This window comes from Hibiscus syriacus, unplaced genomic scaffold (genome assembly GCF_006381635.1).
Source record: "Hibiscus syriacus cultivar Baekdansim isolate YM2019G1 unplaced genomic scaffold, ASM638163v2 tig00110450_pilon, whole genome shotgun sequence".
NCBI classification, from domain to species: domain Eukaryota; kingdom Viridiplantae; phylum Streptophyta; class Magnoliopsida; order Malvales; family Malvaceae; genus Hibiscus; species Hibiscus syriacus.
The window spans coordinates 11,047,921-11,072,385 of NW_024062743.1; the positions used below are offsets into that span (position 1 = coordinate 11,047,921).

At 36.4% G+C, this 24,465-nt stretch overlaps 1 protein-coding gene across 1 annotated transcript; it reads right to left on the reverse strand.

Annotated features, from left to right (window-relative positions):
- Positions 1-1,681: 1,681 nt before the first annotated feature.
- Positions 1,682-14,906, reverse strand: LOC120125998 (transcription factor bHLH130-like). The gene is made up of 6 exons (XM_039144305.1): positions 14,192-14,906; positions 4,082-4,318; positions 3,840-4,010; positions 3,398-3,463; positions 2,332-2,400; positions 1,682-1,998 (listed from the first exon to the last, which is right to left on the reverse strand). The coding sequence occupies exons 2-6, from the start codon at positions 4,175-4,177 to the stop codon at positions 1,927-1,929; spliced, it is 474 nt and encodes a 157-aa protein (XP_039000236.1). The 5' UTR covers positions 4,178-4,318; positions 14,192-14,906; the 3' UTR covers positions 1,682-1,926.
- Positions 14,907-24,465: the final 9,559 nt, after the last annotated feature.

The following is a 24,465-nucleotide window of genomic DNA, read 5'->3' on the forward strand; positions in this document are numbered from 1 at the left end:
CTGAAGAATCAATTTATGGATTGTGAGGTGTCTCTCGTATTGGGAGAAAATTGCTTAACAACTGAAAAATTGGATGTGCAAGGCTTTAGAATTTATTGCATGACTAGTGAACCTAAGGCAAAATCTAAGAAGAAGAAGCCAAAGAAAGCCAAGTTTAAGTCTCTCAAGAAGGGGTCTTTAAATTGTAAAGAAAGCCAAGGAAAGGAAAATGAGAGGGAAATGATGGAAAGAAGAATCAGTTATAAGATACGACACACACACAAGAAAACATTTTGTTTACTTCATGACAAAAGAAAACACTTCTCGAAGTTAAAAAGTCAGTATTATAAAATCCAAAAAAACATGAACAGTCCATGGGATTTAGTCAATTAAGCAAGCACTGCTCAAATCTATACCATAAGCTTGCATAACACAAAACCAAAAACGATAACTGATAATTGCTACCTAACTTTATTCTCTTTCTCTTTAATTCTTTCCTTAATGAATTCCCAAATAGGAGGAATCCTTCCAGTTCTCACAACCAAAATATGCTACAAATCCCAGTCAAACAAGACATAATCAAAGTTAAAACTTGAAAATATCTTGGCCCCCATAAACCGAATGGGTAAAAAAAATACTAAAAGGATCTAAAATTTTATGAGCTAATGGTTCAAGATCCTCTTAATCACTTGAGGAAATACTCTAAAAAACTTAGTTGAGTGAGAATTGTCAGGTACTTGAAAAGAAAACAACATAAAACCTGCTAGGAATGTCCATTACCCGCAGTTTTCTTAATAACCAAACAGAGGCGTAAGACTAACGTAATGTTACAAACTTCAAAAACCACAATGATTCAACTATTATACTCCAGTAAATCTGGGTACTTCACGGAACAATCAAGAGTTAGAAACTCATCCAACGTTGCGCACGGAGAAGCATTGCAAATGACGAAATCATAGCAGATAAATGCAACATTATGGAGCTCAATCAATAAATTAAACAACGAAAAAAACAAAATTCATAAGCAGGAAACTATAAATGGTAATAAAAATGGGTTTTAAGAACCAAAAAGATCTCAGTAAAATACTTATCAACAATGCAATGCTAGATGACATGGTGGTGGTTACCGAATCAATCACCACATACATAGGGAAAATGACAGGGCGATTGGTACCTTTTAAAGAGATTTACCCTTGAAAATCAAAGAGAATAGCAAAAGGGGAGGAAGAGCATTAGGGATTCGAAATATTACCCTAGAATCGTAGAGCTCCTCACTTGATTTTGCTGGAAAAAATCTGCTAATTTTGTTGTTGTGAGTAATTGTTTTTAGAGAGAAGAAGATGGTGATAGTTGATCGGAGAATGAAAGAGATCAAAGGCAAAGGAAAATGAGAGACAGTTGGTTCGTAAAATGAATTCCCGTTTTTTCCATGGTAAGTTGTTTTACGGGAACGAAGGAGCTTCTTTTACGTTGACCGTAAATGATTTTACATTGACCAAAGGTTTTTACGGAATCAAACACTGAAATTCGGGGAAAACCAATTCCTCCAAACAAACAGACTCTAAATTTTATATAAATCCTTTAAGGTTTCTAAAATGAAATTTCAACTAACAATGAACATCTAATTAATTCGCATAATTGTTCTTGTAAAGTAAAATCTAATTCGTCAAAAAAAATGATTTAAAGCATATACACCGATTTCTCCATCTCAAACGCGCTGCTGCCCTTTTTGCTTAGAAAATTAGAAGAAGAAAAACGAGTGAAATTGCTATTAGAAAACAAGTAAAGTCCTATACATTTCTCTCTTCTATTTTATAGCCTTCAAAGTGGGAAGCTTTTGTTAGCTTAAAGGATTGAATCTTGTAGCCAAACTTTTGCCGAAAGGAAAACAAAAAGGAGCAGCAATTCCTTCAAATCGAAATCCTCTATCATTGAAGGAAAGCAAAGTCATACAAGCTGGTTAGGCATTGCCTTGTGAATATTTAAGTACTTGCAGTTTGCGCGATTGTCACTAAGAACCTGCAAAACAGCATCATTGCAACCGTAAGACCAGTAGCACGAAGTAAACACTCGCTAGTTCTATGTCACAATGATCTTGGATCATGCATATCGATAAGACCAACATAGAATTTTATGTTACGGAGGAGATTATCCCATCCGTTCCCTTCGGCTTATCTCTATAGGCTGATCTTATTCCCATCTTAATGCATCACAAAATGAACATGGAGTCCCAACTCGTCCTCTACTTGATACAGAGGACTCAATTTTTTTAACCTAATGATTAAGTTAAACTATCTGCCTAATAAATTTTCATCTTATTTCCATCTTTTGTGCTAAGCCAGTTTTACGTACCTTGAACTGCTTTTGAAGGTCCTTGATGTACTCCACTGCCAAATCCAACATGTCTGCTGTGTTTGTTTGCTGCCCAATCAGAACAACTCAGTTTCCTTGTACAATTTCTTTACCCCAAAAGTTTGTGCATTTCACAGACTTAATCTTTCTCCTACAGGTTGATTATTTCTAATTCTTTTAATTTTTAAAATATAAAAGTTCAATTCGGATATCAACTTTTTCATTTAATTTTGTCAAATCTTTTTCCGTGACTTAGTTAAATATATTTTTTTGAAAATGATATGAAACAGTATTTTAAAAATATTTTCACAAAATTGATTTGATATTTAAATTATTATTAAAAATATATTGTAAAACGATAAAATGATGTTTTTGAACCTTATATAAATTATATTTAAATTAATTGATCTTATAATACATTAAATATATCAATTTAATTAAGTTAATAACACAAAAGATATTTTTATTAAAAAATAAATTCGTAAATTATTGTAAAAATTACATTAAGATGTGTAAAATTCAAAATAATTTTATTTTAAAAATTTAATATACTAAGACTTAAAAATATCATACCTGAAAATAATTTATTAATTATATAATAATGTATTGATAGAAAATTATAAAATAAATACAATATATGATAATAAATAGAAATTAAAGCTATATTTTTTTACTTTGAAGCACTTTGAAATGGAAAAACTAAAAATATCAACCTTCGATCTTTAAATTTTTTAAAAAAATCAAACTTATATTTTCTAAAAAAATCATCTTTTTAACATTATTTATAGGTTTCACAATACTTTTAACAAAAAAAAACACTTTTTAGAAAATGCTATATAGAATATAGAACTTGATTTATTACAATTGTGTCGCACGTTTTATAAAAATTATAATATTTATAGAAATTGCAAAAAAAATAGTAAAGTGTAGATGTCATTTTAACAGAATGAATGGAAAAAAATGATGATTGCAGAATTGAATATACAAGTTTCAAAACAAGAGATCAAATCTAATAAAAACGCATAGTATAGGGATCTTTTATAAATTGGACCGAAAAGTGATTTACCTTGTCCATGTTGGGGACAAGCTCCTGAAGCTTTCTCATCCGTTCACTGATACGGGTTCTTCTCACCTGGAAAAAAAAGAAGGTAATTTAACCTTTAACACAATCATCTTCATTAAATCACCAAATGTGTTCAGATAAAACTTGGGGTAAACTACCTATATGGTTACCCACCTATTACCTAGTTTCTGTCTTGAGCATTCAATTATCTGTTTTCATCCCCTGCGGTTGAAAAATTAATGATGGCGTTGACTTGTTATTTTTTAAAATTATTTTTTCATTATTGACATGGTATCATCTTGTGATGACACATCAGTATTACTATTGATCTTTAAAGGCGTGTGATCAAAACAAAAACCAAATAATAGGTGGGTGACCAAATAGGTAATTTACCCTAAAACTCAAAGCTGAAAAAACCTTAAAAAAATTGGGTTGGTTATTTTACCCTTTCTGCAATGCTTCGAGGGTGAGTAGCATAACCACGCTTAGCTCTGATCTTACAAGGCACTGAATCTTGAAAATGCAGATACTTATCCACCGCAGCCATCTCATTTGAAGTCTTTGGTACACTCAAATGGTGCGATAATACATGAACACCACTTCCAACATCACCATTCTACTCATAAAACAACCACTCACAAATACAACCTATGGTATTCTCATAATCGATATGCAACGTAATAATACCTGGTTATCTCGTGACATTTTCGAGCCGGAAAAATTGTGTAAATTGTGCAGAACCTTTCCAAGAACCGCCGTCGAAGCTATTAGCCCCAACTTCATCGTCGCCGATTTCGGATATCTGCGACAACATGCTCAATGAAGAAGGTTGCGTTGCTGAGAAGCTAATCTGATTCTTCATTCCCTTCGAAGATGGACTCAATTCTCCAATGTAGTTTCCCAAATCTTTCATGCTGGCATAGCCTGCAGTTTATTTAACCAACAGTACAGTTTCAGCTGACTTTGGCTTACCACAGAAACCCCAGCCGGCTCTAAACATTCAGAGTTCTATCGTTTAATTTAAGTATAATAATAAAAAATATTTATAATATTTAATTAAATAGTTCTTTTTGTCTAAAAATAAAACGTTAAAATAAAACTAGAAAAAAATAAAGGACAGTGTCTTTTACATTATTATGAAACCTTGAATATCAAAATACTCAGAAAATTAAGTCAAGAATAATTATTTAATCCAATGTTAATTACTTCATATTTTTTTTATATTTCACTTTTAATTTACAAAAGAGAAAATCGCCTCAGTGACCAAAAATGTCTTATAATATACGATTTTAACCAACTTTTTTTGGATTTGCCAAAATGACCAACAAAATCGCAACGCGAAATAAAAATCGCAACGCGATCCCCAGAATCGCAAATCAGTTTCCAAAATCGCAACGCGATTCTTGAAAATCGCAATGCGATAGTACAAATTCGCATTGCGATTTTCCAGAATCGCAACGCGAATATGAAAATCGCAACGCGAACACATAAATCGCAACGCGTATCCGTAAACCGCAACGTGTATCCGTAAATCGCAACGCGTATCCGTAAATCGCAATGCGTATCCGTAAATCGCAACGCGTATCCGTAAATCGCAACGACAATACGTAAAATCGCAACGCGTATCCGTAAATCGCAACGCGATTTTTAAAGCGCCATTATAATCGCTACGCGTATTTTATTTTCAAATTACAAAAACGAATATTAAGACAAAATCCCGTAATCGCAACTCATAACCTAAAACCTAAAATCACAACTCAGTCCCATCTCCATCTCTCACTCTCTACGGCGAAATCCGTCCTCATCTCCGAAGATTTCCGTCCCCATCTCCGGCGAAATCCCTCACAACCATTCACGGTCAGAAATCCCTCACAATATTCAGAAATGGAAAATCAACATCCGAGGGTTAGTTTTTTTAATTATTTTTATTTTGAAATTTTTGCATTATTGTAGGTTTTTCATATTGAAACTGATGATAAGTTTACTGGATAGATTAACCATTTCACTTAGATTTCATTTCGCGTTGCGATTTTCATTTCGCGTTGCTATTCTCTCGTTGCGATTTTCAAGTTAGTATTTGTCTTTGTCTTTGTTCTGTCTTTTGGTTGAAGTAATGCAATCCATTCAAGTTTCAATTTGCAGAAGAGTCGCAACGAGAGAAATGAAAATCGCAACGCGAAAATGACTATCTGCAACGAGAGAAATGAAAATCGCAACGAGAGAATCGCAACGCGAAATGAAAATCGCAACGAGAGAATCGCAACGCGAAACCAAAATCGCATTGCGATTTTCATTTCGCGTTGCGATTCTCTCGTTGCGATTTTCATTTCTCTCGTTGCGATAGTCATTCTCTCGTTGCGATTTTCATTTCAACCAAAAGACAAAACAGTGTTGCAAATTTTAGTTTCAAGAATAAACTACTACTTTTTATGTTTATTGTTTTTGGTATATCTTCACAGTGTAGTTTTTGTTATATCTAACTTGGTATGTTTATTGTTTTTGTAGAAATTTTTTTCGGCTTCATTGACATTAAGGAATAAAGTTAGCCTAGCCACTACAATTGCTTCGAAGCTTTCACCTGCACAAAGACAATTGTTTGAGGAAACCTGCTTCGGGCCATGGCTGAGAGTACAGCATCCGGGTGGAGATGCTAATTTGACCCATTTGTGGCTTCAGACCATGACATCAAATCTACCCGACAGTATACAACGTGGTGAGGAAGAGATATGGTTTCATTTTCCACCAGCGTATATTTGTTTTGGGCGGAAGGAGTTCTGCTTAATCACTGGTCTACGATTCGGACACGATGATGTAGGCCGGTACACTCGTCATATCGCCCGCCCATCATGGTTATCCCGGGTTTTTCCGGATGAGTCAATGAAGAAGCCGAACCTACACGTTGACGACCTGAAGAAATTGTTTAATAAGAAAGATGGTTTCACTCGGATGGATGACGTCGATTTTGTCCGAGTATGCCTTCTACTACTTTTGTATGCCGGCTTTTTAGGCAGAGAGGCCAGACAACCTATTCCTCGGGAGCTAATAATATTGGTAGAGGACCTGAATGCATGGAATCTGTTTCCGTGGGGTTCGTATATATGGAAAGCTACTTGGACTAAGTTGTCTACTGCCTTTGATGACCGCAAAAGTTTGCGTGGCGATGGGTCGAAATACACTTTGTCATGCTTTGTTTGGGCCTTTAAGGTAAGAATTTCTATATAATGTTTCTAAAATTATAATTAATTATTTAACAATTACTAATTTTGTTATTATATTGTTTGTAGATTTGGATATTCGAGGCTTTCCCAAGCATGCGTACATATGCAATAAAAACGTCAAATGATATTCCCAGGGCTATTTCCTGGAAGAGGAAAAATCTGTTGGATTGGGAAGACTTAATATCATATGCGACAATAAATAATGTAAGTTAACACAAATACTTTCATATATATATAAACAAGTTATTAATAGTAGACGTTTAACTTTGTTTGAGTTTTTATATTGTTAGGAGGCCAACATTCCATTACAAAGACTGACACCCACGGAGGAAGAGCTTGCCACTGATTGGTGGCAAGCTAGTCAGAGTTTTTTTGATGGCACGGATGATGAGCAGCATCCACTTCCTCCAATTCGAGAGCCATCACCTCACCTAGAGCCATCACCTGATCGACCCGACTATACACCTCTAGAACGAGAGCCATCACCTATCCCGTCACATCATCGAGCCTCTTCTCCACCATCACCTCATGATAGGCGACCGGCAAAGATGCCACGACTCCTATCTCCCTGTTCTCCACCTCTACCTCCACGGGATGAGTCAAGGGAGTTACGTGATGAGGTCAATGCCTTGCGTGAGGAGATCGGTACTCTACGCGATAACGATGGTGCATGGCGTGTGGAGGTGTCAACTTTACGTGGTGAGGTTGCCGCTCTACGTGAGATGATAGTATCGTTGCAGAATGAGGTTCATACTCTACGCAATGAGGTAAGTTTAAGATTTTCCATATTTAACTTGATGATAAATTTACTCGTAATTTCACTTAGATTAGCCATTTCACTTAGATTGCTTAGTAAATTTATTCGGTTGCTGCCAATTCTGCTAAACTGTGTATTCTTTAACACTGTGAAATAGTATTTGTCTTTGTTTTGTCTTTTGGTTGAAAGTAAATTTGTTCGGTTGCTGCCAATTCTCCTAAACTAATACCCTGAAGTCAGTATTTGTCTTTGTTTTGTCTATTGGTTGAAGTAATGCAATCCATTCAAGTTTCAATTTGCAGAAGAAGAAATAGTTTACTTTCGCAATACGAAACTTAAAATCGCAACGCGAAACCAAAATCGCAACGCGAAATGAAAATCGCAACGACATAATCGCAACGCGAAACCAAAATCGCAACGACAAAATCGCAACGCGAAACCAAAATCGCATTGCGATTTTCATTTCGCGTTGCGATTCTCTCGTTGCGATTTTCATTTCGCATTGCGATTCTGTCGTTGCGATTTTCATTTCGCGTTGCGATTTTGGTTTCGCGTTGCGATTTTGGTTTCTCGTTGCGATTCTCATTTCGCGTTGCGATTTTAAGTTTCGTGTTGCGAAAGTAAACTATTTCTTCTTCTGCAAATTGAAACTTGAATGGATTGCATTACTTCAACCAATAGACAAAACAAAGACAAATACTAACTTCAGGGTATTAGTTTGAAACATATTTTTCTTTGTTATCTGATGCATTTTGTGAACTATGATAGAATAATGACTTGGGTGAATACAATGCAAGTTTGAAACATATTTGTCTTTGTTTTCACTGTTTAAATATCATGTCTGTTTATTTACTAATTTTTGTATTTAATTATTTAGCGGCCCGATAGAGTGGATGCTTTACGTCGGGTTATGCTTGCACGACGGAGTTCACGCATCAGACAGCGTGCACGTGCTATTAAGTCTCCGTACACCCCAATAGTGCGAAGACACCGCAAGAAGAAGCCCGACTCGCCTGTCATCCCTCAAGAGTCCACTCCTATCGTTGAAGAGGCCCCCCCCTATCATTCCTCGAGAGTCCCCTCCCACCGTTCAAGAGGCCACTATCATCATTGAAGAGGTCCCTCCCACCATTCAAGAGCCCGATTCACATGGCGTCATATGTAGGCTTCTTGAGAAACCCTCTGACGTGCCGGACATAATGGATGAGAGTTGGCTCTCGTATAAGTTACCGGCCAGTACCATTCCGGTATCGGAAGTGGAGAGGAGACAACTACCATACACAATTCTGGATAACACCCTTTGGGCTAAGACCGCAGTTGATTTTTATCTACATGAGCGGAGCCAGGGGTGTTTCACTGACATATGCAAGCTCACCGATGATATCTATTTGTTGCTTGATCGGTCTTGGTGGGGCGTATTATTAGGGGTCGAAGACAATGACTATTTCGATGGGGGGGTAAGTCTTATATTTTTCTTATATTTCAATTTGATTAATTTTTTTTAAATTTATGTAAGTCACTAATATATGTCTTTTTTTGTAAAACAGCATATCGATGCGTGGGTGACACGTCTTATAATAATAAGAAAACTTAAGAAAAATAAAAATATAAGATATACAATTATGCCGACGTCTTTTAACGCCGTTCACTTGAAGAATCAACGAGATGAATCATTTGATTTGGGCAATGGACAAGCTAAACTTTATCCTGCATGGTGGGAGGTCGATAAGGTTAGTATTTATTTTAGATTGAGTTTAAAGGTTTTATGAAATAAGTGCGCAAATGAATGAATTATTACTTATGATTGCAGGTGTTTATCCCTGTTTTGGAACGTAAACATTGGATTCTCGTCGAGCTTCAGCTCCCATCCCTTAAGACAATAGTGTATGACAGCATGATAAATTACATATCATTGGCTGATTTAAGAGATATTATTAAGGGATGGAGCTCTCATTTGGCTAAATTCTTGGATGCGATCAATTATTGGACTCGTTCTGGAAACAAGAAGCCAAAGAAGCTCAATATTACAGTTATTAGAGACGAGACCGCGCCACAACAAACGGAAGGAGCCAGAGGAGATTGTGGTCCTCTCGTATGCTTGGCGTTGGAGCGTTTGACGACGGGAAGCACCAAGTATCTACCTCCCACCGATAGAGATAGAGCTGCAGTAGGCTTGTGGTTTCGGCATTATATGGCTAAATCGATATATACGAGACGCTGCCTACCTGCATCCGCGTTATAAAAATGTCCATAAACAATTGGTAAGTTTATAGACTTTTGGTTTGAAAATGTTTGGTTAAGTACCTAGAATTCAATAATTTGCTGTTTGTAGGTTTTAGATGTGTAGAAAGTGTTGTTTGAGCAAATGTTTGGTTTCTGCATGTTAATCTCAGAAGTGAACTGCGTGAAAATGATGTATGGCTGCAAAAGTTGATTCAATAGTTTAATTGATTGTTTTTTGATTGTTTAATTGATTTGTAAAAGTTGATTCAATAGTAGATGATTGGAAATAAGAATTATTGCTTATTTTTTGATTGTTTAATTGATTTGTAAAAGATGATTTGTAAAAGTTGATTTGTTTAATTGATGCGAACATAATTCTTATTTGTGCTTGTTTAATTGATTGAAATGTAATGGTTGATTTCAATCTGCATTATGTTGAAGGCAAAAATGACTATCGCAATGCGGAAATGAAAATCGCAATGCGAAATGAAAATCGCAACGAGAGAATCGCAATGCGAAATGAAAATCGCAATGCGGAAATGAAAATCGCAACGAGAGAATCGCAATGCGATTTTCATTTCGCATTGCGATTTTCATTTCCGCATTGCGATTCTCTCGTTGCGATTTTCATTTCGCATTGCGATTTTCATTTCCGCATTGCGATTTTCATGTTGGGATTTTCATTTCGCATTGCGATTCTCTCGTTGCGATTGTAATTTCCGTGTTGCGATAGTCAAATGCATGCCTAATAAGTGATAACAATTGAATAACAAGAGTTGGTTAAGTCAAAATGGTTGGCCTGAGTCATTAATTCAACTGAAAATGTTAAAAGTTCACATATAAAATCCACATAATACAACGTTTGCATTTAAAAATCACCTAAGTTAACAGTCCCAAAAGGTGAAGCCAGTTGTGATTGGGATTTTAAAGATGATTTCCTTTTGCTTGACACCATATGAGCTTTGGATTTTGATGAGGATCCATATTTTGGTAGAGGAAAAGATGATTGTGATGGCACTGATGATCCACATGTCAACCTTGTATGACCACTTTCCTTGCACCGACTACATGTCGATCTCTTCTTCTCTTCACCCTTAGACGGTATACGATCGTGACTTTTTGGTCGGCCAGGTAGCCTTCTGTCCATGGCTGGTGGCAAAACTGTTTGTAAGTCATCTGGTATGTCCCACTCAGAAGGATGTGGAATATGGTAGACAATCTCGGCATAAGTCTGTCGATAAACTTCTGTAGTGTAGCAATCCATAGCGTATGCGCTTGAATCATCTTGGTTTAAATGAAGAGCAACTTTTATAACATGGCCACACGGATAACCAGATGTTTGCCATTTCATACAACTACACGTCTTTGCATTTAGATCGACCAGCCCATTTAAGTTATTATCCAGTACTTGAAACAAAGTGTTTGAACATGGTTCAACTCTCCATGACGTTGACTTCACAACACGTCTCGTTATCTTTTTTTCAGTCCATGGTGTAACACGATGTTCCAATGTTCCTGTAAATTTAAATAAACAATACTTAGTAAAATATATAAATATGATAAGTTACGAATTCAAAGAAACAATACCTGCATGGTTTCTTTTCTTGTAGTACCACTGTTGAATAGAGGCTCGAAAAAACTCCATTAACATAGTAATGGGTAATTTCCGGGAATGACGACTTAGAGCGTTGATTGATTCTGCACTATTAGACGTCATGAAACCATATCTTGCTCCAAGTTGATGTACTCTTGACCATCTTTCAAACCCGACATCTTCTAGTGTTTGAGCACACTGAGGCAAAACACATCTTAAACAGTTTATATGCTTATTGAAATCCACTTCCCGATAAGCTTTTACAGCCTTCCAGTATGTCCATTTGTGCTTTTTTATACCAGCAGACCTTGATTTTAGATTTCTATACAAATGAACACCACAAAGTCCATGAAAAGCATCTGGGAAACACCTTCTAACAGCGTTGTCAATTGAGTTTTCCCTATCGGATATGATTGTCAGATTGCTAATAGGACATATGCAATCCCTAAGATGCCCCATAAACCATGTCCATGAATCAGAGGTTTCAGATTTGCCAACCCCGTAAGCTATTGGCAATATCCCATTGTTAGCATCCATAGCTACTGCTAATAAGTTTACTCCAAGGTATCGACCTTTCAAATGTGCTCCGTCAACTATAATAACTGGGCGCATGCAAGTAATAAACGAACGAATCTACAAAATAATATACACAAGAAATATAATCATTTAAATGTGAAATGCATGTAACTAACAAAAATGAGTCAACAAAATTATATTGATTTACTAACCGTAGCACCAATGGCGATAAACAGCAACTCAAAGTGTCCATCTCTATCTGTTTTGATATGAGTTACCGACCCAGGATTTTTCAGCTTTAAATTGTGACAATAAGCCGGCAGTTGGGCAAACGATGCTTCTGGCGACCCCCTCAACAATTCCAAGGCATAACATTTGGCTCTCCAAGCTTGAGAATATGATATACTAATCTTGAACCGAGCATTCATGTCAGTCATAATTTCATGTCCCCGATATACCCTGCCATTCAAAAACATTAACTCAGCCAGAAAACCACCCAACACCTTTTTGTTTGCCTGTCTATGGTGAGGAAAAACTTGGGTTCTTGAACATGTATGTTTATCAATAAAAGTCCTAACTTGAAACATTTCGCAATCTTTTATTCTCTTTGCAATCATACGCCACGTACAGTTTTTGTCAATCATACACCTTGTTTCGAAACGATCTTTGCTTGATTTGTTAACTTTTAGTTGATAGCCATCTTCCACACATTTCGTATACAAAGCTATCTTCAAGTCTTCATTTGTATCAAAACAATCATCTTTCTTGATACGAATAAGTTTTGTGTAACAATCAACTGCTTTCTTTACCAACTCTTCTTCCGGTATCTGAAGTAATTCTGGCATATTCCAGTTATACGCCCGTGGCATTTTCTTTTCTTCGGGGACTTTTTCTTCTTCTTTTTCTTCTTCAGGATTATATGAATTACAGAATGGATGTTCAACATGTTCATTCACAGTCGTAACTTCCTCCTCATTATCATCAACAATATCTTCTTCGGCAACGGCTGTTTCATCATCAAAATTCGGGTATTGACCAATATCAAAATCATTACACGCAGGGTCTGTTTCTTCTTCTGAAACATCATCAAAATCCGTGTATTGACCAATATCAAAGTCCGGATATTGACCAAGACCAAATTTCGAATACTGACTAGTACTCACAATTTTTTCTGTTGGCTCATCATCGTCTAACTGGTCAATACGAAAACCGGAATTTGGTGCTGAAAGTTGATTGGGATTTGGATTAGAGAAAGGTTGTGGGTTTTGAGAAAAACTTAGTTGATTACTACCCGCTACTGACCCAACAATACTACTTCTAGTTTCAACAACATACAATGTAATATCATCTTGTGAAACACTAATGTAAGCAATGAATCGTTCAACATCTTCATTGTCGGTTAACAAATAAACTTTACCATTTCTCTGATAAGATAGCCTAAATCCACTTAGGGGCTCTAAATTCAATTTCTTTGAAACACGTAGCATTAGAGTTTCATAAGTTAACTTTTGTAAAGACAATTTTAGTTGAAGATTCATGGGTAAAGGCATATATTGTAAAACACCATGAACATTATCCCATGACCCTCCAAAACACAAATCTATCCAAACATGATCAACATTAGATGATTTCATGGTTGTAAATTAATTTACTAAACAGACGAGCTGCGAAACTAAAACCTGTTGTCGGATTGGGAAGGATGTCGTTGGATATAGGAACGGATGTCGCCGGAGAGAGTGATAGATGGAGATGGAATGAGTTGCGATTAAGGGATTTAGTTTATGATTTGCTGTTGTTGCGTAGTTATATACCCAAAATTTCAGTGTTGTGATTTACAGATTCTCGTTGCGATTTACGGATTATCGTTGCGATTTACAGATTCTCGTTGCGATTTACGGATTATCGTTGCGATTTACGGATACGCGTTGCGATTTACGGATACACATTGCGATTTACGGATACGCGTTGCGATTTACGGATACACGTTGCGGTTTATGGATACGCGTTGCGATTTATGTGTTCGCGTTGCGATTTTCATATTCGCGTTGTGATTCTGGAAAATCGCAATGCGAATTTGTACTATCGCATTGCGATTTTCAAGAATCGCGTTGCGATTTTGGAAACTGATTTGCGATTCTGGGGATCGCGTTGCGATTTTTATTTCGCGTTGCGATTTTGTTGGTCATTTTGGCAAATCCAAAAAAAATTGATTAAAATCGTATATTATAAGGCATTTTTGATCACTGAGACGATTTTCTCTTTACAAAAATCCCAATGAAGAAAGTGGAGGGTAAGAAAAGCAAAAAGGTAAAACTTTTCATCTTTCTTATTAAATAGACCAATATATGTATGTATATGTATATATATTGTTCTTTCCAATCTTACCCAACAGACCCTAAATACTAGGGGAGAAACATCTAGCAAAACAGGAAAAAAAAAGTATAAACTATAAATAAAGTGAAAATCATAAATGAGCGCAAGAAGAATACCATTTTGAATAAAAATCCCTGGCGGCGAGCTGCTTTGCCTCGTTAAAATAGAAGTAGCCGGTTTCCCTTGACTCCGTCGATCCAATAAGTCATATGAGCTATGCCCCGGATACTGAGGCGGCAACCCTGAACTTGCATAGTTAGCAGCCGCCTCTGACCCAGGTTTACCCTCTACTTCGCCGTTTCCGCCGCTTGAACTAATGAATTTGGATATATCGAAACCGCCTTTGTTGACGCCACAATCAACGGTATCGGTGAAATCAGCGGGAACAGAGATTGGAGCAGAACGAAAACGTAATAACCCAGAACCGGATTGGCTATTCTGGCCTTGATAGCTTCGATGGGTACTTGAATCCATTGAAACTTCCCCTATTTTGACTCTGCCTTTTCCGATACGTTTGTGCTAATGACTTTCTAGGTAGAAAACCATTCTACGTATTCCGACTGGACGTCCTTTAAAAGGAAGATGAAGATTCTCAAGGAATTTTGCCCTCAGTTTCCCAGAAGAAAATTTTCAGCTTAGTTTCTAAGCAGAGCCAGAAAAGATCTTGAAGAAGAAGCAACTAAAAGGAATGGCTTCGTTTTAAGAACTGCAGGACCAAAGCTCCAACAACAAGAAGTTGACTAGGGAAGGAACCTATGAAAATTTTGAAATAAATGGAAGTTGAAGGATTTAGAAGATATAAATCGGATAAAAGAAAAAAAAATGGATTTAAGAGGGAAGAGAGAGACGGATGGGAGATACAGAGGCGCCTCAGATTTGGATTTCAGAGCAGCAATAGCAAGGAAGATCTAATGATAGCAAGGAAGATATAAATCGGATAAAAGAAAACTTGTCATTTTTTATTTAAAATTTTATTACAATCTGAACTTCATTTTAACCTCTTAAATAAGATTTAATAAAACCTGATTTTAAAATCTCAAAAATACTATTATATTTTAATCAATATGTTAATATTAACTTAAATAATAGTTAATTTTTAATGAAAAAGAAGAATTTAGAACATATGAATATATAATTGAAAGATCATTTATAATTTATAATAGTCGAAAACTCATCAAAACAACACACAATATATTTTACTATTTTATTTTAATATAATACACGTTTTAAAAAATAATCTATTGTGAAAGATAAATTGGTAGACCTTAAGCAAGAAGCGTTGGATTTATAAATCATGCATATATTTATTGCTTATCGTTATCTATGCTAGTATGTTTGTGAGATTCATGATGTAAACTCTATATTAACATTATACTACTAAGCTTGTAAAATTCAACATTCAATTGTTTTCATTCGTAGGTTAATAGCTTAAACTTGATCAAGAAGTATCGTCGTAGCAGTAGCTTGAGTTTAACCAAGGAATATCATTACAACAGTAGCTTGAGCTTGTTCGAGGAACACCTTTTCAGTCGAAATTTTGATACATTCCTTAGGAGTGTTGTACTATTACTTCAATTTAACATTACATTCACAAGATCCTTAATTATGTATTTGAAATTGTACTCCAAATTTTATATTATATTATTTTAAATAACATGTCACGAAGTTTCCAATTCAACACCGGGAATCAATGGTGGGATTGTACCATGAAAAAACATGGAATTGATTGACTTGGAAGTGTTGCTACCAAATAACATGATGGTCTGCTCTGTTGTATGATTTTCCTTCAATGGTGATAGCAAAATGTGAAAAGAAAGGAAAAGTGATGGCTTGATTTATGGATGTAATGCGAACATTTGCACATGACGAGTAATGTCACCTTGTAGTTAACATTGTAAACACAGGAGAATGGGGAAAGTTATACAAAATGGAGTAGAAAGCATAAAATATTGAAACAGTGATTATAATTAAATGCTAGAAAATGACGAATCATCTTCTCCTTTGGAAATGTGTCGGACCTTGATCCTGCACCTCGTGGCCATTTCCCCAACCTGCAGAAACAATTTACCATCTTATCTATATGTATATAATGACTTGTATTTTATGTAAAACAAAAAAAAATATTATCATGATAAAAACAATTATAAACAATTTTTGAGAGATATATATTAATACATATCTGATTAATATAAAAAATTAAAATTAGTAGTTTGGAGGGAAAAATTAAAATAATTATACTTAGGCCTATAAACCAATCGGACGAACACGAACGAATGTATGTTCATATTCGTTTGTTTAATTTTAACACAACAAACGAACGGACACGAACACGAACAACTAAACGAATGAAATTTCTCGTTCGTGTTCGTTCATTAAGAAAATTAATATGTTTGTGTTCTTTCGTTTAAATGATAAATGAACACAAATGAACAAACGTAAATGAATGTAAACAAGTGAACATAAAATCAATTGTGTTTATATTTGAGAAGTGTTTTTTTTTTCTTTTCAAATAATTTTAGGATTTATATTTTCTTTAATTGACTTGAGTACTTTTTATCTGGGTTTAAAATTAAATTAGTTAAAAATATTAATGCATTTAAGGTTAAAATATATTAAATCTTTATATTCAAACGGGTCTGGAGAACAAAAACGAACATAAACAAATATAAATGAAAGAACATAAACGAACATATTATCGAATGTTCAAATGAACGAACGAGCCTTTTGTTCGTGTTCGTTCATTTAATTAAACGAACATAAAATCTTGTTCATATTTGTTCGTTTAATAAATAAATGAACATAAATGAAATTCTCGTTAAACGGTTCGTTGAACGTTCAGTTCATTTACATGCCTAATTATACTTTTAGTCAAGTGAGATTATTTTTTAAATAATTTTGGGCGATTACAATATGACATTTGTTTAAAAATTTTCTAATCATTTACAACATACATATAACCTAATGACTAGACTATTTGAATACGAGATCTTTAAAGAAAACGACACTTCTTTTAACAACTAAGATAACTTGATAGGTCCAAATAAGATTTTATATATAATCAAATAAATTTTTACCTATTTTATTCAGTCTAATGACATGTTTAGTCCTTGAACTTTTAAGAATTTAGCTCTGAAAGTTTTTCACATATTTAACTCTCAAATCATTTATTTATTTTTTGTTAAATTAAATCAATTCATAGAAAATAATCATACTTTGTCAATTGTTTTATTTTTTACTAAATTTGTATATTTTAAATATTTTTTAAATTTTATATTTTTATCACTTATATATAATTGTTAATAATTTTGCTTTTAAATATTTTATCATTTTAAATTATCAAATAATAGACATCAGTTTAACAAGTATAATAATTTTCTTGTTGTAATATCCAAGATGTGAAGTTGAAGTTACTACAAAGTTTAACAAGGGGGAGAGGCTAGAGAAGCAGCTACAACAAGGACAAGGAATTGGAGAAGGTAAGATGAATGTTATGAGTATAGATTTAGTTTGAATCTTAGTCTAACAAAGTGCAGGTTATTGTTTAGGTTCTGTATAAACTAAATTGTTAGCAAATTTATTATGAGGTTAGTCTCAACTGACTCGTACGACTTGTATAAATTTTATTTGGTCTCCCTGGGGATATTACGGGCTTATCAATAAAACTTGTGAGAGTGTTGTCTCTCTTCCATACTTCTCTCCAAGCTTTTGTTCCTCCTCTCTTTTGTGTTTCCTGTGACTAGCATTTTGCTTATCACTGGTATGGCTATGAACTCAACATGGTATCTTTGGTTGAAAGGTCTTCTCGTTCTTCTCTACTGCTGTGCTCGTTGATCATCGTCATTTTGGTTTCAATTTGTATTAATGACGGAAAATGCTTTAAGTGCAGTTCGAAGCGGGTGACTCATAAATCAAATCCCAGGCTATTTTCTATCTTGATTGCAAGCATTTTGTCTCCGAACTTTTGTTGTCCGAGGAGCAAATAGTGACAACTCGATCACCTGTGGTAAGATTCATGTACCCACTCTCATTTTTTTGCATTAATCTTTTGATCTCCAGTTTCATTCTCAAGGATTATCTGTTGAATCATGTGGAAATCTGTCTCATGGCGACTCATTGGTTGAAAAACAGATTAGTGATTGTTAGGTATCCTTTCTGATCGAACACTGTGCCTCATTGAATATTTTGTTTTTCCTTGAGGCTTTATAGCGTTTTCACCTTCTTGAGCGTGGATTTCTTCTCTGAATGTTTTTTTCTGGTCAGTTTGCTGGTTGTTTGTGGATTCAGTTAGTTTTCTTTGTGATTTTGTTGGTTTGCTATTGGTTCGATACTAGATAGTGATTTTCACTTTGGCGTGTGTTTTTCTACATTTGAATTGTTTGCGTTATTGCCCGTCTGAAGTATTTTTATGCAATGACACAAGGAATACTCCTAGCTTCCAGCCCCAGTGAAAGCTCGTTTAATGTTGCCTCCAGTTCTTATCTTGTCCATTATCTCCTAAAAATTGATACGATAAAGATGTCAACAAATACATATGTTATCTGAAAACATCAAGCAACATTAATAATTACTAGTTATGGTTTACTCAGCTACATTTCCGATGGTTCTCATGTTCTTAGTCAGTTTGTTATAAGTGACACAGGTCAAGCTGCTGAAAATCAAGTGTTCTTGGCACTCGACGACATGGCTCTTGTCTATTGTCGATTATGATGTTCTTCTACATCTTATAGGCCTTGACACCCCCAGTGTCATATGGAATACTTTGTCTCGATTGTTTGCAACGAGGTCTACTTCAAAAAATTCTTCTTTACATCATAGTCTTCACTCACAAAAGAAACGAGGTTTGTCTGTCAGCGAGTATCTAGCAAAAATAAAGTTTGATATATGATACACTGAATGCTTCATGGAGTATGGTTACGAAACAAGAACAAGTCAGTGTGGTTCTTTCTGGCTTTTCTTCCAAGTTTGAGTCGGAAATTGTCGGTTCCTCGCCAGAAGCTTTGTCTCTTGACAACCTTACAAAGATGTTAGTTGACTCGGAAACTAGACAAAAAGAGTTATTTTTTGACTCTCCCAATTCATGCAAACTTAGTAACTCAACAAGGTGATATGAAAGGTGGAAATTCATATTAAAAGAATTACTCAAGTGAGAATCAATATCATAGTTAGAACTCACAAAGCTATTCCAAAGGTCATCGAGTTGTTGGTTACCATCACAGACATAGAAGAGGTCGTTATTCCTCTAACTGACCTCAGTGTCAGCTCTATGATCGTGTTGGACATCTAGTACAAAAAGTGCTACTATAGGGTCGGTCATAATTTTTAAGGACAAACGACTAGTCTGAATGAGTCTTCCAAGGTTGGTGGTTCAAGTCGAAGTAATTTTTCAATTCATGCTCAAAAGGTAGATGTACCTATCCAAGCTTACACTTATGGCATTAGCCCAAACAATTCAACTATCAATTCATCAACAGTCTCACCCCTGGACCTTTTCATCATGGACACATGGTTGGTTATTTTGGTTCCATGCTGTCACCCATGTCAAGTTTTCCAGTAGGTCAATTTTACAGTACTATGCCTAGTGGATTCGTTCCTTCAAATTTTCAACAGAATGCTTAGGGAATATAAACTACAACAAATTTTCTATTGTTTTAATAGTTACATCGGCTTCGTTTCCAGCCGTTTCTCCATCAACAAGCTCTGGAATCGTGAGTACCTCTTGTGCTAAAGAGATAGCTTGGTACCCGACTCCTATGCCACTCATCATATCATAAAGGATTGTTTCAATCTTCAATCCCACATGATTTACAAATGTGATAGCTCCTTACTTATGGGTAATGGTGACAAGGTTAGTATCACCCGTGTTGGTCAAGGTTCTTTATTGACCTCTACTAAGTCCTTGAAGTTGCACAATTTATTGCATGTTCCTAATGTCATGGGCCGTGCATTTGGGTCCGAGACATTAACGCATGAGTCGGCCAAATAGTTTGAATTTGAAGTATTAGCTTTGCCAAGACCACCAAACTTGGCCCATCACTTGGAAAATGCTAGAGAGCTCGTACACATTGGCCTTACAAATATGAAAAGTGGCATCATATCAGAAGATGATCATAGGAGCTCAGTAAATATGGCAAGAGACAACAAATCAAAGAAGATTGTGAAGGATTCTTACCATATCCAGTATGAACACCTATCAAAGGAAAGATTGCTACTAATTGATGTGATTAGGTAGGAGTGAGATTGACTTTCCTTATATTAGGGGATTTTGTATTAAATGGGGTTGATCTTATCCGTTGATGTAAATTGATCCTAGTCATTGATTGTGAGAGGGCTCAAGTATAAATAGAAAACCTCCCCTCCTCATTTGTATCATCTCATATCTCATACCTTGTAATTCATTCTTCTATTCTCATTTAAGAGAGTAATAAAATTATGAGGCATTTACTCTAAGTTCTTTTGTCCCTTTCTATTGTTCTAGTTCTCTTTCTGCATGTAGCCTCTCTAGCTGGATAAGAGTAGACCCTGTGGTGTTCAACTTCCACACGAGTGTTCAACTTTAGTGGCTTGAGTGGTCATATTGTGTTAAATCTTCCGCATACATCGAAGCCTTGAGGGATTGGCGCCAACATTTATTGAGTTTGTGTGCTCTCAAGGCATGTTGTAAGGCTTACTTAGGCGCAAAACCGCATGTTTCCGAGCTAGAGTCTCTAGGGGCATGACAAGTGGTATTAGAGTGAGTCTTTATGGAGTACGACGATTGTTCCGAGTGTATTTTATGGAAAATGGTAAATCGAGTAAGTTGAATTTACTTACTATTTAACCAAACTTACGATTCTTTTAAGTGTGTCAAGGATTTGCATTTGATCTAGTTAAGGGTGATTGAGCTAGTCCGTGGAAAAGGGTGATTGAGAGATGAGATATAAAAGAAAATGAGTTTCCGCACGTAAAGGCAAGAAGAGTCGTAGTGGAAAACAAAAAGAGAGTCTGATGGGCTTGAGGGCATCATGGGTATCCCAGCTTGAGGATACCATAGTGAGTTTGCAAGAAAGCCTTGAAGTGGTGAAAGCACAACAAGAGGAGTTAGATTTCAGGGGAGATGAGGTCAAGGGTGGAGTTCAAGGCATGTTCGAGCAAGAAGGTGTTTTCAAACATAAAGACAATGAGAGTCTTGATGGTGAAAAATAAATTTGGACAAAGTTGATTGAGGATTACATCACAAATTTTTATGATAGAAGTAATGATTGCAAAGCCTGGATAGATAAGCTGAAGGAGATCTCAATATCGTTGGAGAATAGGGTCATCAAACTTGATGCATCCGCATAGGAGACCAAGGAGACCTAGGGAGCTGTGAATTCCTATCTTGATAAAGTGGAGTCTATGGAGGATAGGTTCAAGGAAGATACACAATGAGTTTGAGATAGAGGGAGTAATGCTCCTGAAGTTGAGGTAAAGGCTTTGAGGATTGAGATGGAAGAGCTCAAGAAGGAGCTATTCATATACAAGAGAGCAATGAGTGAATGGGGTGTGCTCAAGACCTTATTGGAAGGACTTAGACTAGGGGTGATGCTCAGGGTATAGTAAAGAGATGCCCATAGACTTTCAAAAGCCATAGTTGCAGCCGAGAAGCTGACTGAGCTTGTAGGTGACAAGCCGACTAGGACTGAGTTGTCCATGACCATACCCAAGGATAGTGGTAATCAGGGTCGGCCTTAAGCATAGGTGAGGGGGGCGACCGCCTAGGGCCCAGGCTTGGAGGGGCCCATTTTTAAAAATATTTTTAAGTTTAATAATTAAAAAATATTTTTAAACATCATTTTTTTATTTCAAATACTCGAAAACATGGTAATCCAGTGGGCCCCAAAAATAATTAAAAAATATTTTTAAACATCATTTTTTATTTAAAAAACTCGAAAACATGGTAATTCAATGGGCCCCATTTTGATAATTGGGAGGAGAACCAAGTGTGGGCCCCCACTTGTCTTCTTGTCATCACGTCCTGGCCTAGAGCCCTTAAAATGTCAGGACCGGGCCTGGTGGTAATGATAAGGGTGACCAAGAAATGGTACAGTAGAGCCATGAGGTGCCATCGACTGATCGTAAACAAGGGAAGCCATTGGGTAAGAATAACAAGATTGAGTCCGTTGTGAAGAAGAAGGTGAGCAAGAAGGAGATCAAGTGCTACTTTTGTGATGATCCTCATGCGATAAGAGGGTGTCCCGAGAAGAATTGCCTTGCTCTATCATGAAAAGGATGGATGAGCCAAAAGGGGAAGAAGTGGGATTTGGTGCGGTTATGAGTGTCAAAAGTGCCAAGCAAGAGAAAAGACTTGGTTTGATTACAAGTGGCAATGTGGGCAAACAAGGAGAAAGACTTGGTCTAATTGAATGTGTCAATGCGACCAAGTAGGGAGAGAAATTCGAAGCGATTGTAAGTGTCAAAGCAATCAAGTCAAGAGAGGGACTTGGTAATGCTACGAGTTCCAAAGTTGCCAAGTCAAGGAGGAAGCATGGTGGGACTACGAGTTCCAAAGTAGTCAACCCATAATCGATACGTGACAAGATTGTGAGTGTCAAAGTAGTCAAGCACGGAGGGAGACCCAATGCAATAGAAAATGATAAAGCCGTCAAGTTGAGTGTGAAAAGGAAGCAGCTAAAGTGCTACCAATGTAAGGGGTCACATAAGTTATGGAGATGCCCAAATCAAGCCAAACCATCCAAAGTGAAAGACGAGGCCAAGAGCAGCAAGTCTATGAGACTTGGTGCAATAGTGTTTTCCAAGGCGAGTGGAAGCTAAGTATAAAGAAGGTTGGTCATTCCAAGGAGGCTTCTAAATAGCTTGCCGAGCATGTTCGTGGGAAGAACATGGCTTCAAAGACCATCATCGGGAAAGGATCAAAGGAGGGTGTTCAAGTGGAGAATAACATCCTTTCAGAGGCCACAACTAAGGGAGGGTCGAATGAGGTACTTGTCGAGGATGTTCGGGGGAAGAATATTTGGTCAAAGGAGGTGCTTGTTGAGGATATTCGTGTGAAGAACATTCATTCATAGACTACAATTAGGGGATGTTCGAAGAAGAAGCTTGTCGAGAATGTTCGTGGGAAGAACATTTCTTTTGAGACAATTAGCTAAGGGTCGAAGGGATTAAAATTGTTGAGGGACAAGGCAATTGTGAAGAGACCACCCTTGGGCAAGGTGGGAGTTGAGGGTGACAGACTTTGAATAAAGAGTGACAAAGCAGAAGTGAGCGAAGGACTTCAAGTAAGAAGTGCCAAAGCAAGGAAAAACTACAAACTTCAAATAAGAAGGGTCGAAGAAATATGGGACATGAAACTTAAAAGGAAAAACCATTACGAAAAGGGAGCAACGAACTTCGAGATAGAGGGGCAGATGCGACGAGGAACACCGAACTTCAAGGGAGAAGAGTCGATGCACAATGTACCAAAGAACTTCAATGAAGATAGTTCGATGCATGGGGTGTCGGACTTCGTGGAGAAAGAAAGATTGACACGTTTTAGAGTAAATTCAAACACAAAGAGAAATGTACATCTTGAACACAATTCTTGTGTTTTTGAATTTGATATGCCATGTTCAGCGGGTGTAGGTCAGGTAAAACCTAAATTTTGGTATTAAGGAAACAAAGCTTGGGAGGGACCTTTCAAAGTTCTAAAGCTAGAGTTACCATATCTGAGAGTTTGTCCAGTGTTCAATGTTGTGGTAACATCCAAGACTTTGTCACGGGGACAAAAGGGTCCAAGTTGAGACAAATTAAGTTTGGTAGTAGATGGATCCTAAAGTGAAGATATACCCGAGGGCCCTTTAGCCCGTAACATCACGTAGAGGTAAAAGCCAAAACGTTCAGCCTGTATGGGATACCAAGTCCATATGGAGGACACGAGCAAGTTGAAGTGTCAAGCAACCAAGTAGATTCAAGGAATGGCGTAAAGGATCATGGACTTACATGGCAACATGAGCCAAGGCAAGTAGTTCAAGTGAGAGAACAATAAGAAGCCGAGACATTGGGAAGTATCCAAGCATTTGGTTCAAAGATATTATTATAGGAGTGACGAGTGTGTCACTAAGTTCTGTAGGGGATAATGTCACAGGCCACGCATTTGGTTCTGAGATATTATTATAGGAGTCCACCAAAGAGGTTGAATTTGAAGTATTGGGCTTGCCAAGACCACCAGACTTGGCCCATCACTTGGAGAATGCTAGAGAGCATGTTCACATTAGCCGTGAAAATATGGAAAGTGGCATTATATCAGAAGATGATCACAGGTGCTCGGTAAATATGGAAAGAAACAACAAATCAAAGAAGATTGGGGAGGATTCTTACCATATCTAATGTGAACACCTATCGAAGGAAAGATTCCTATTAATTGATGTGATTAGTA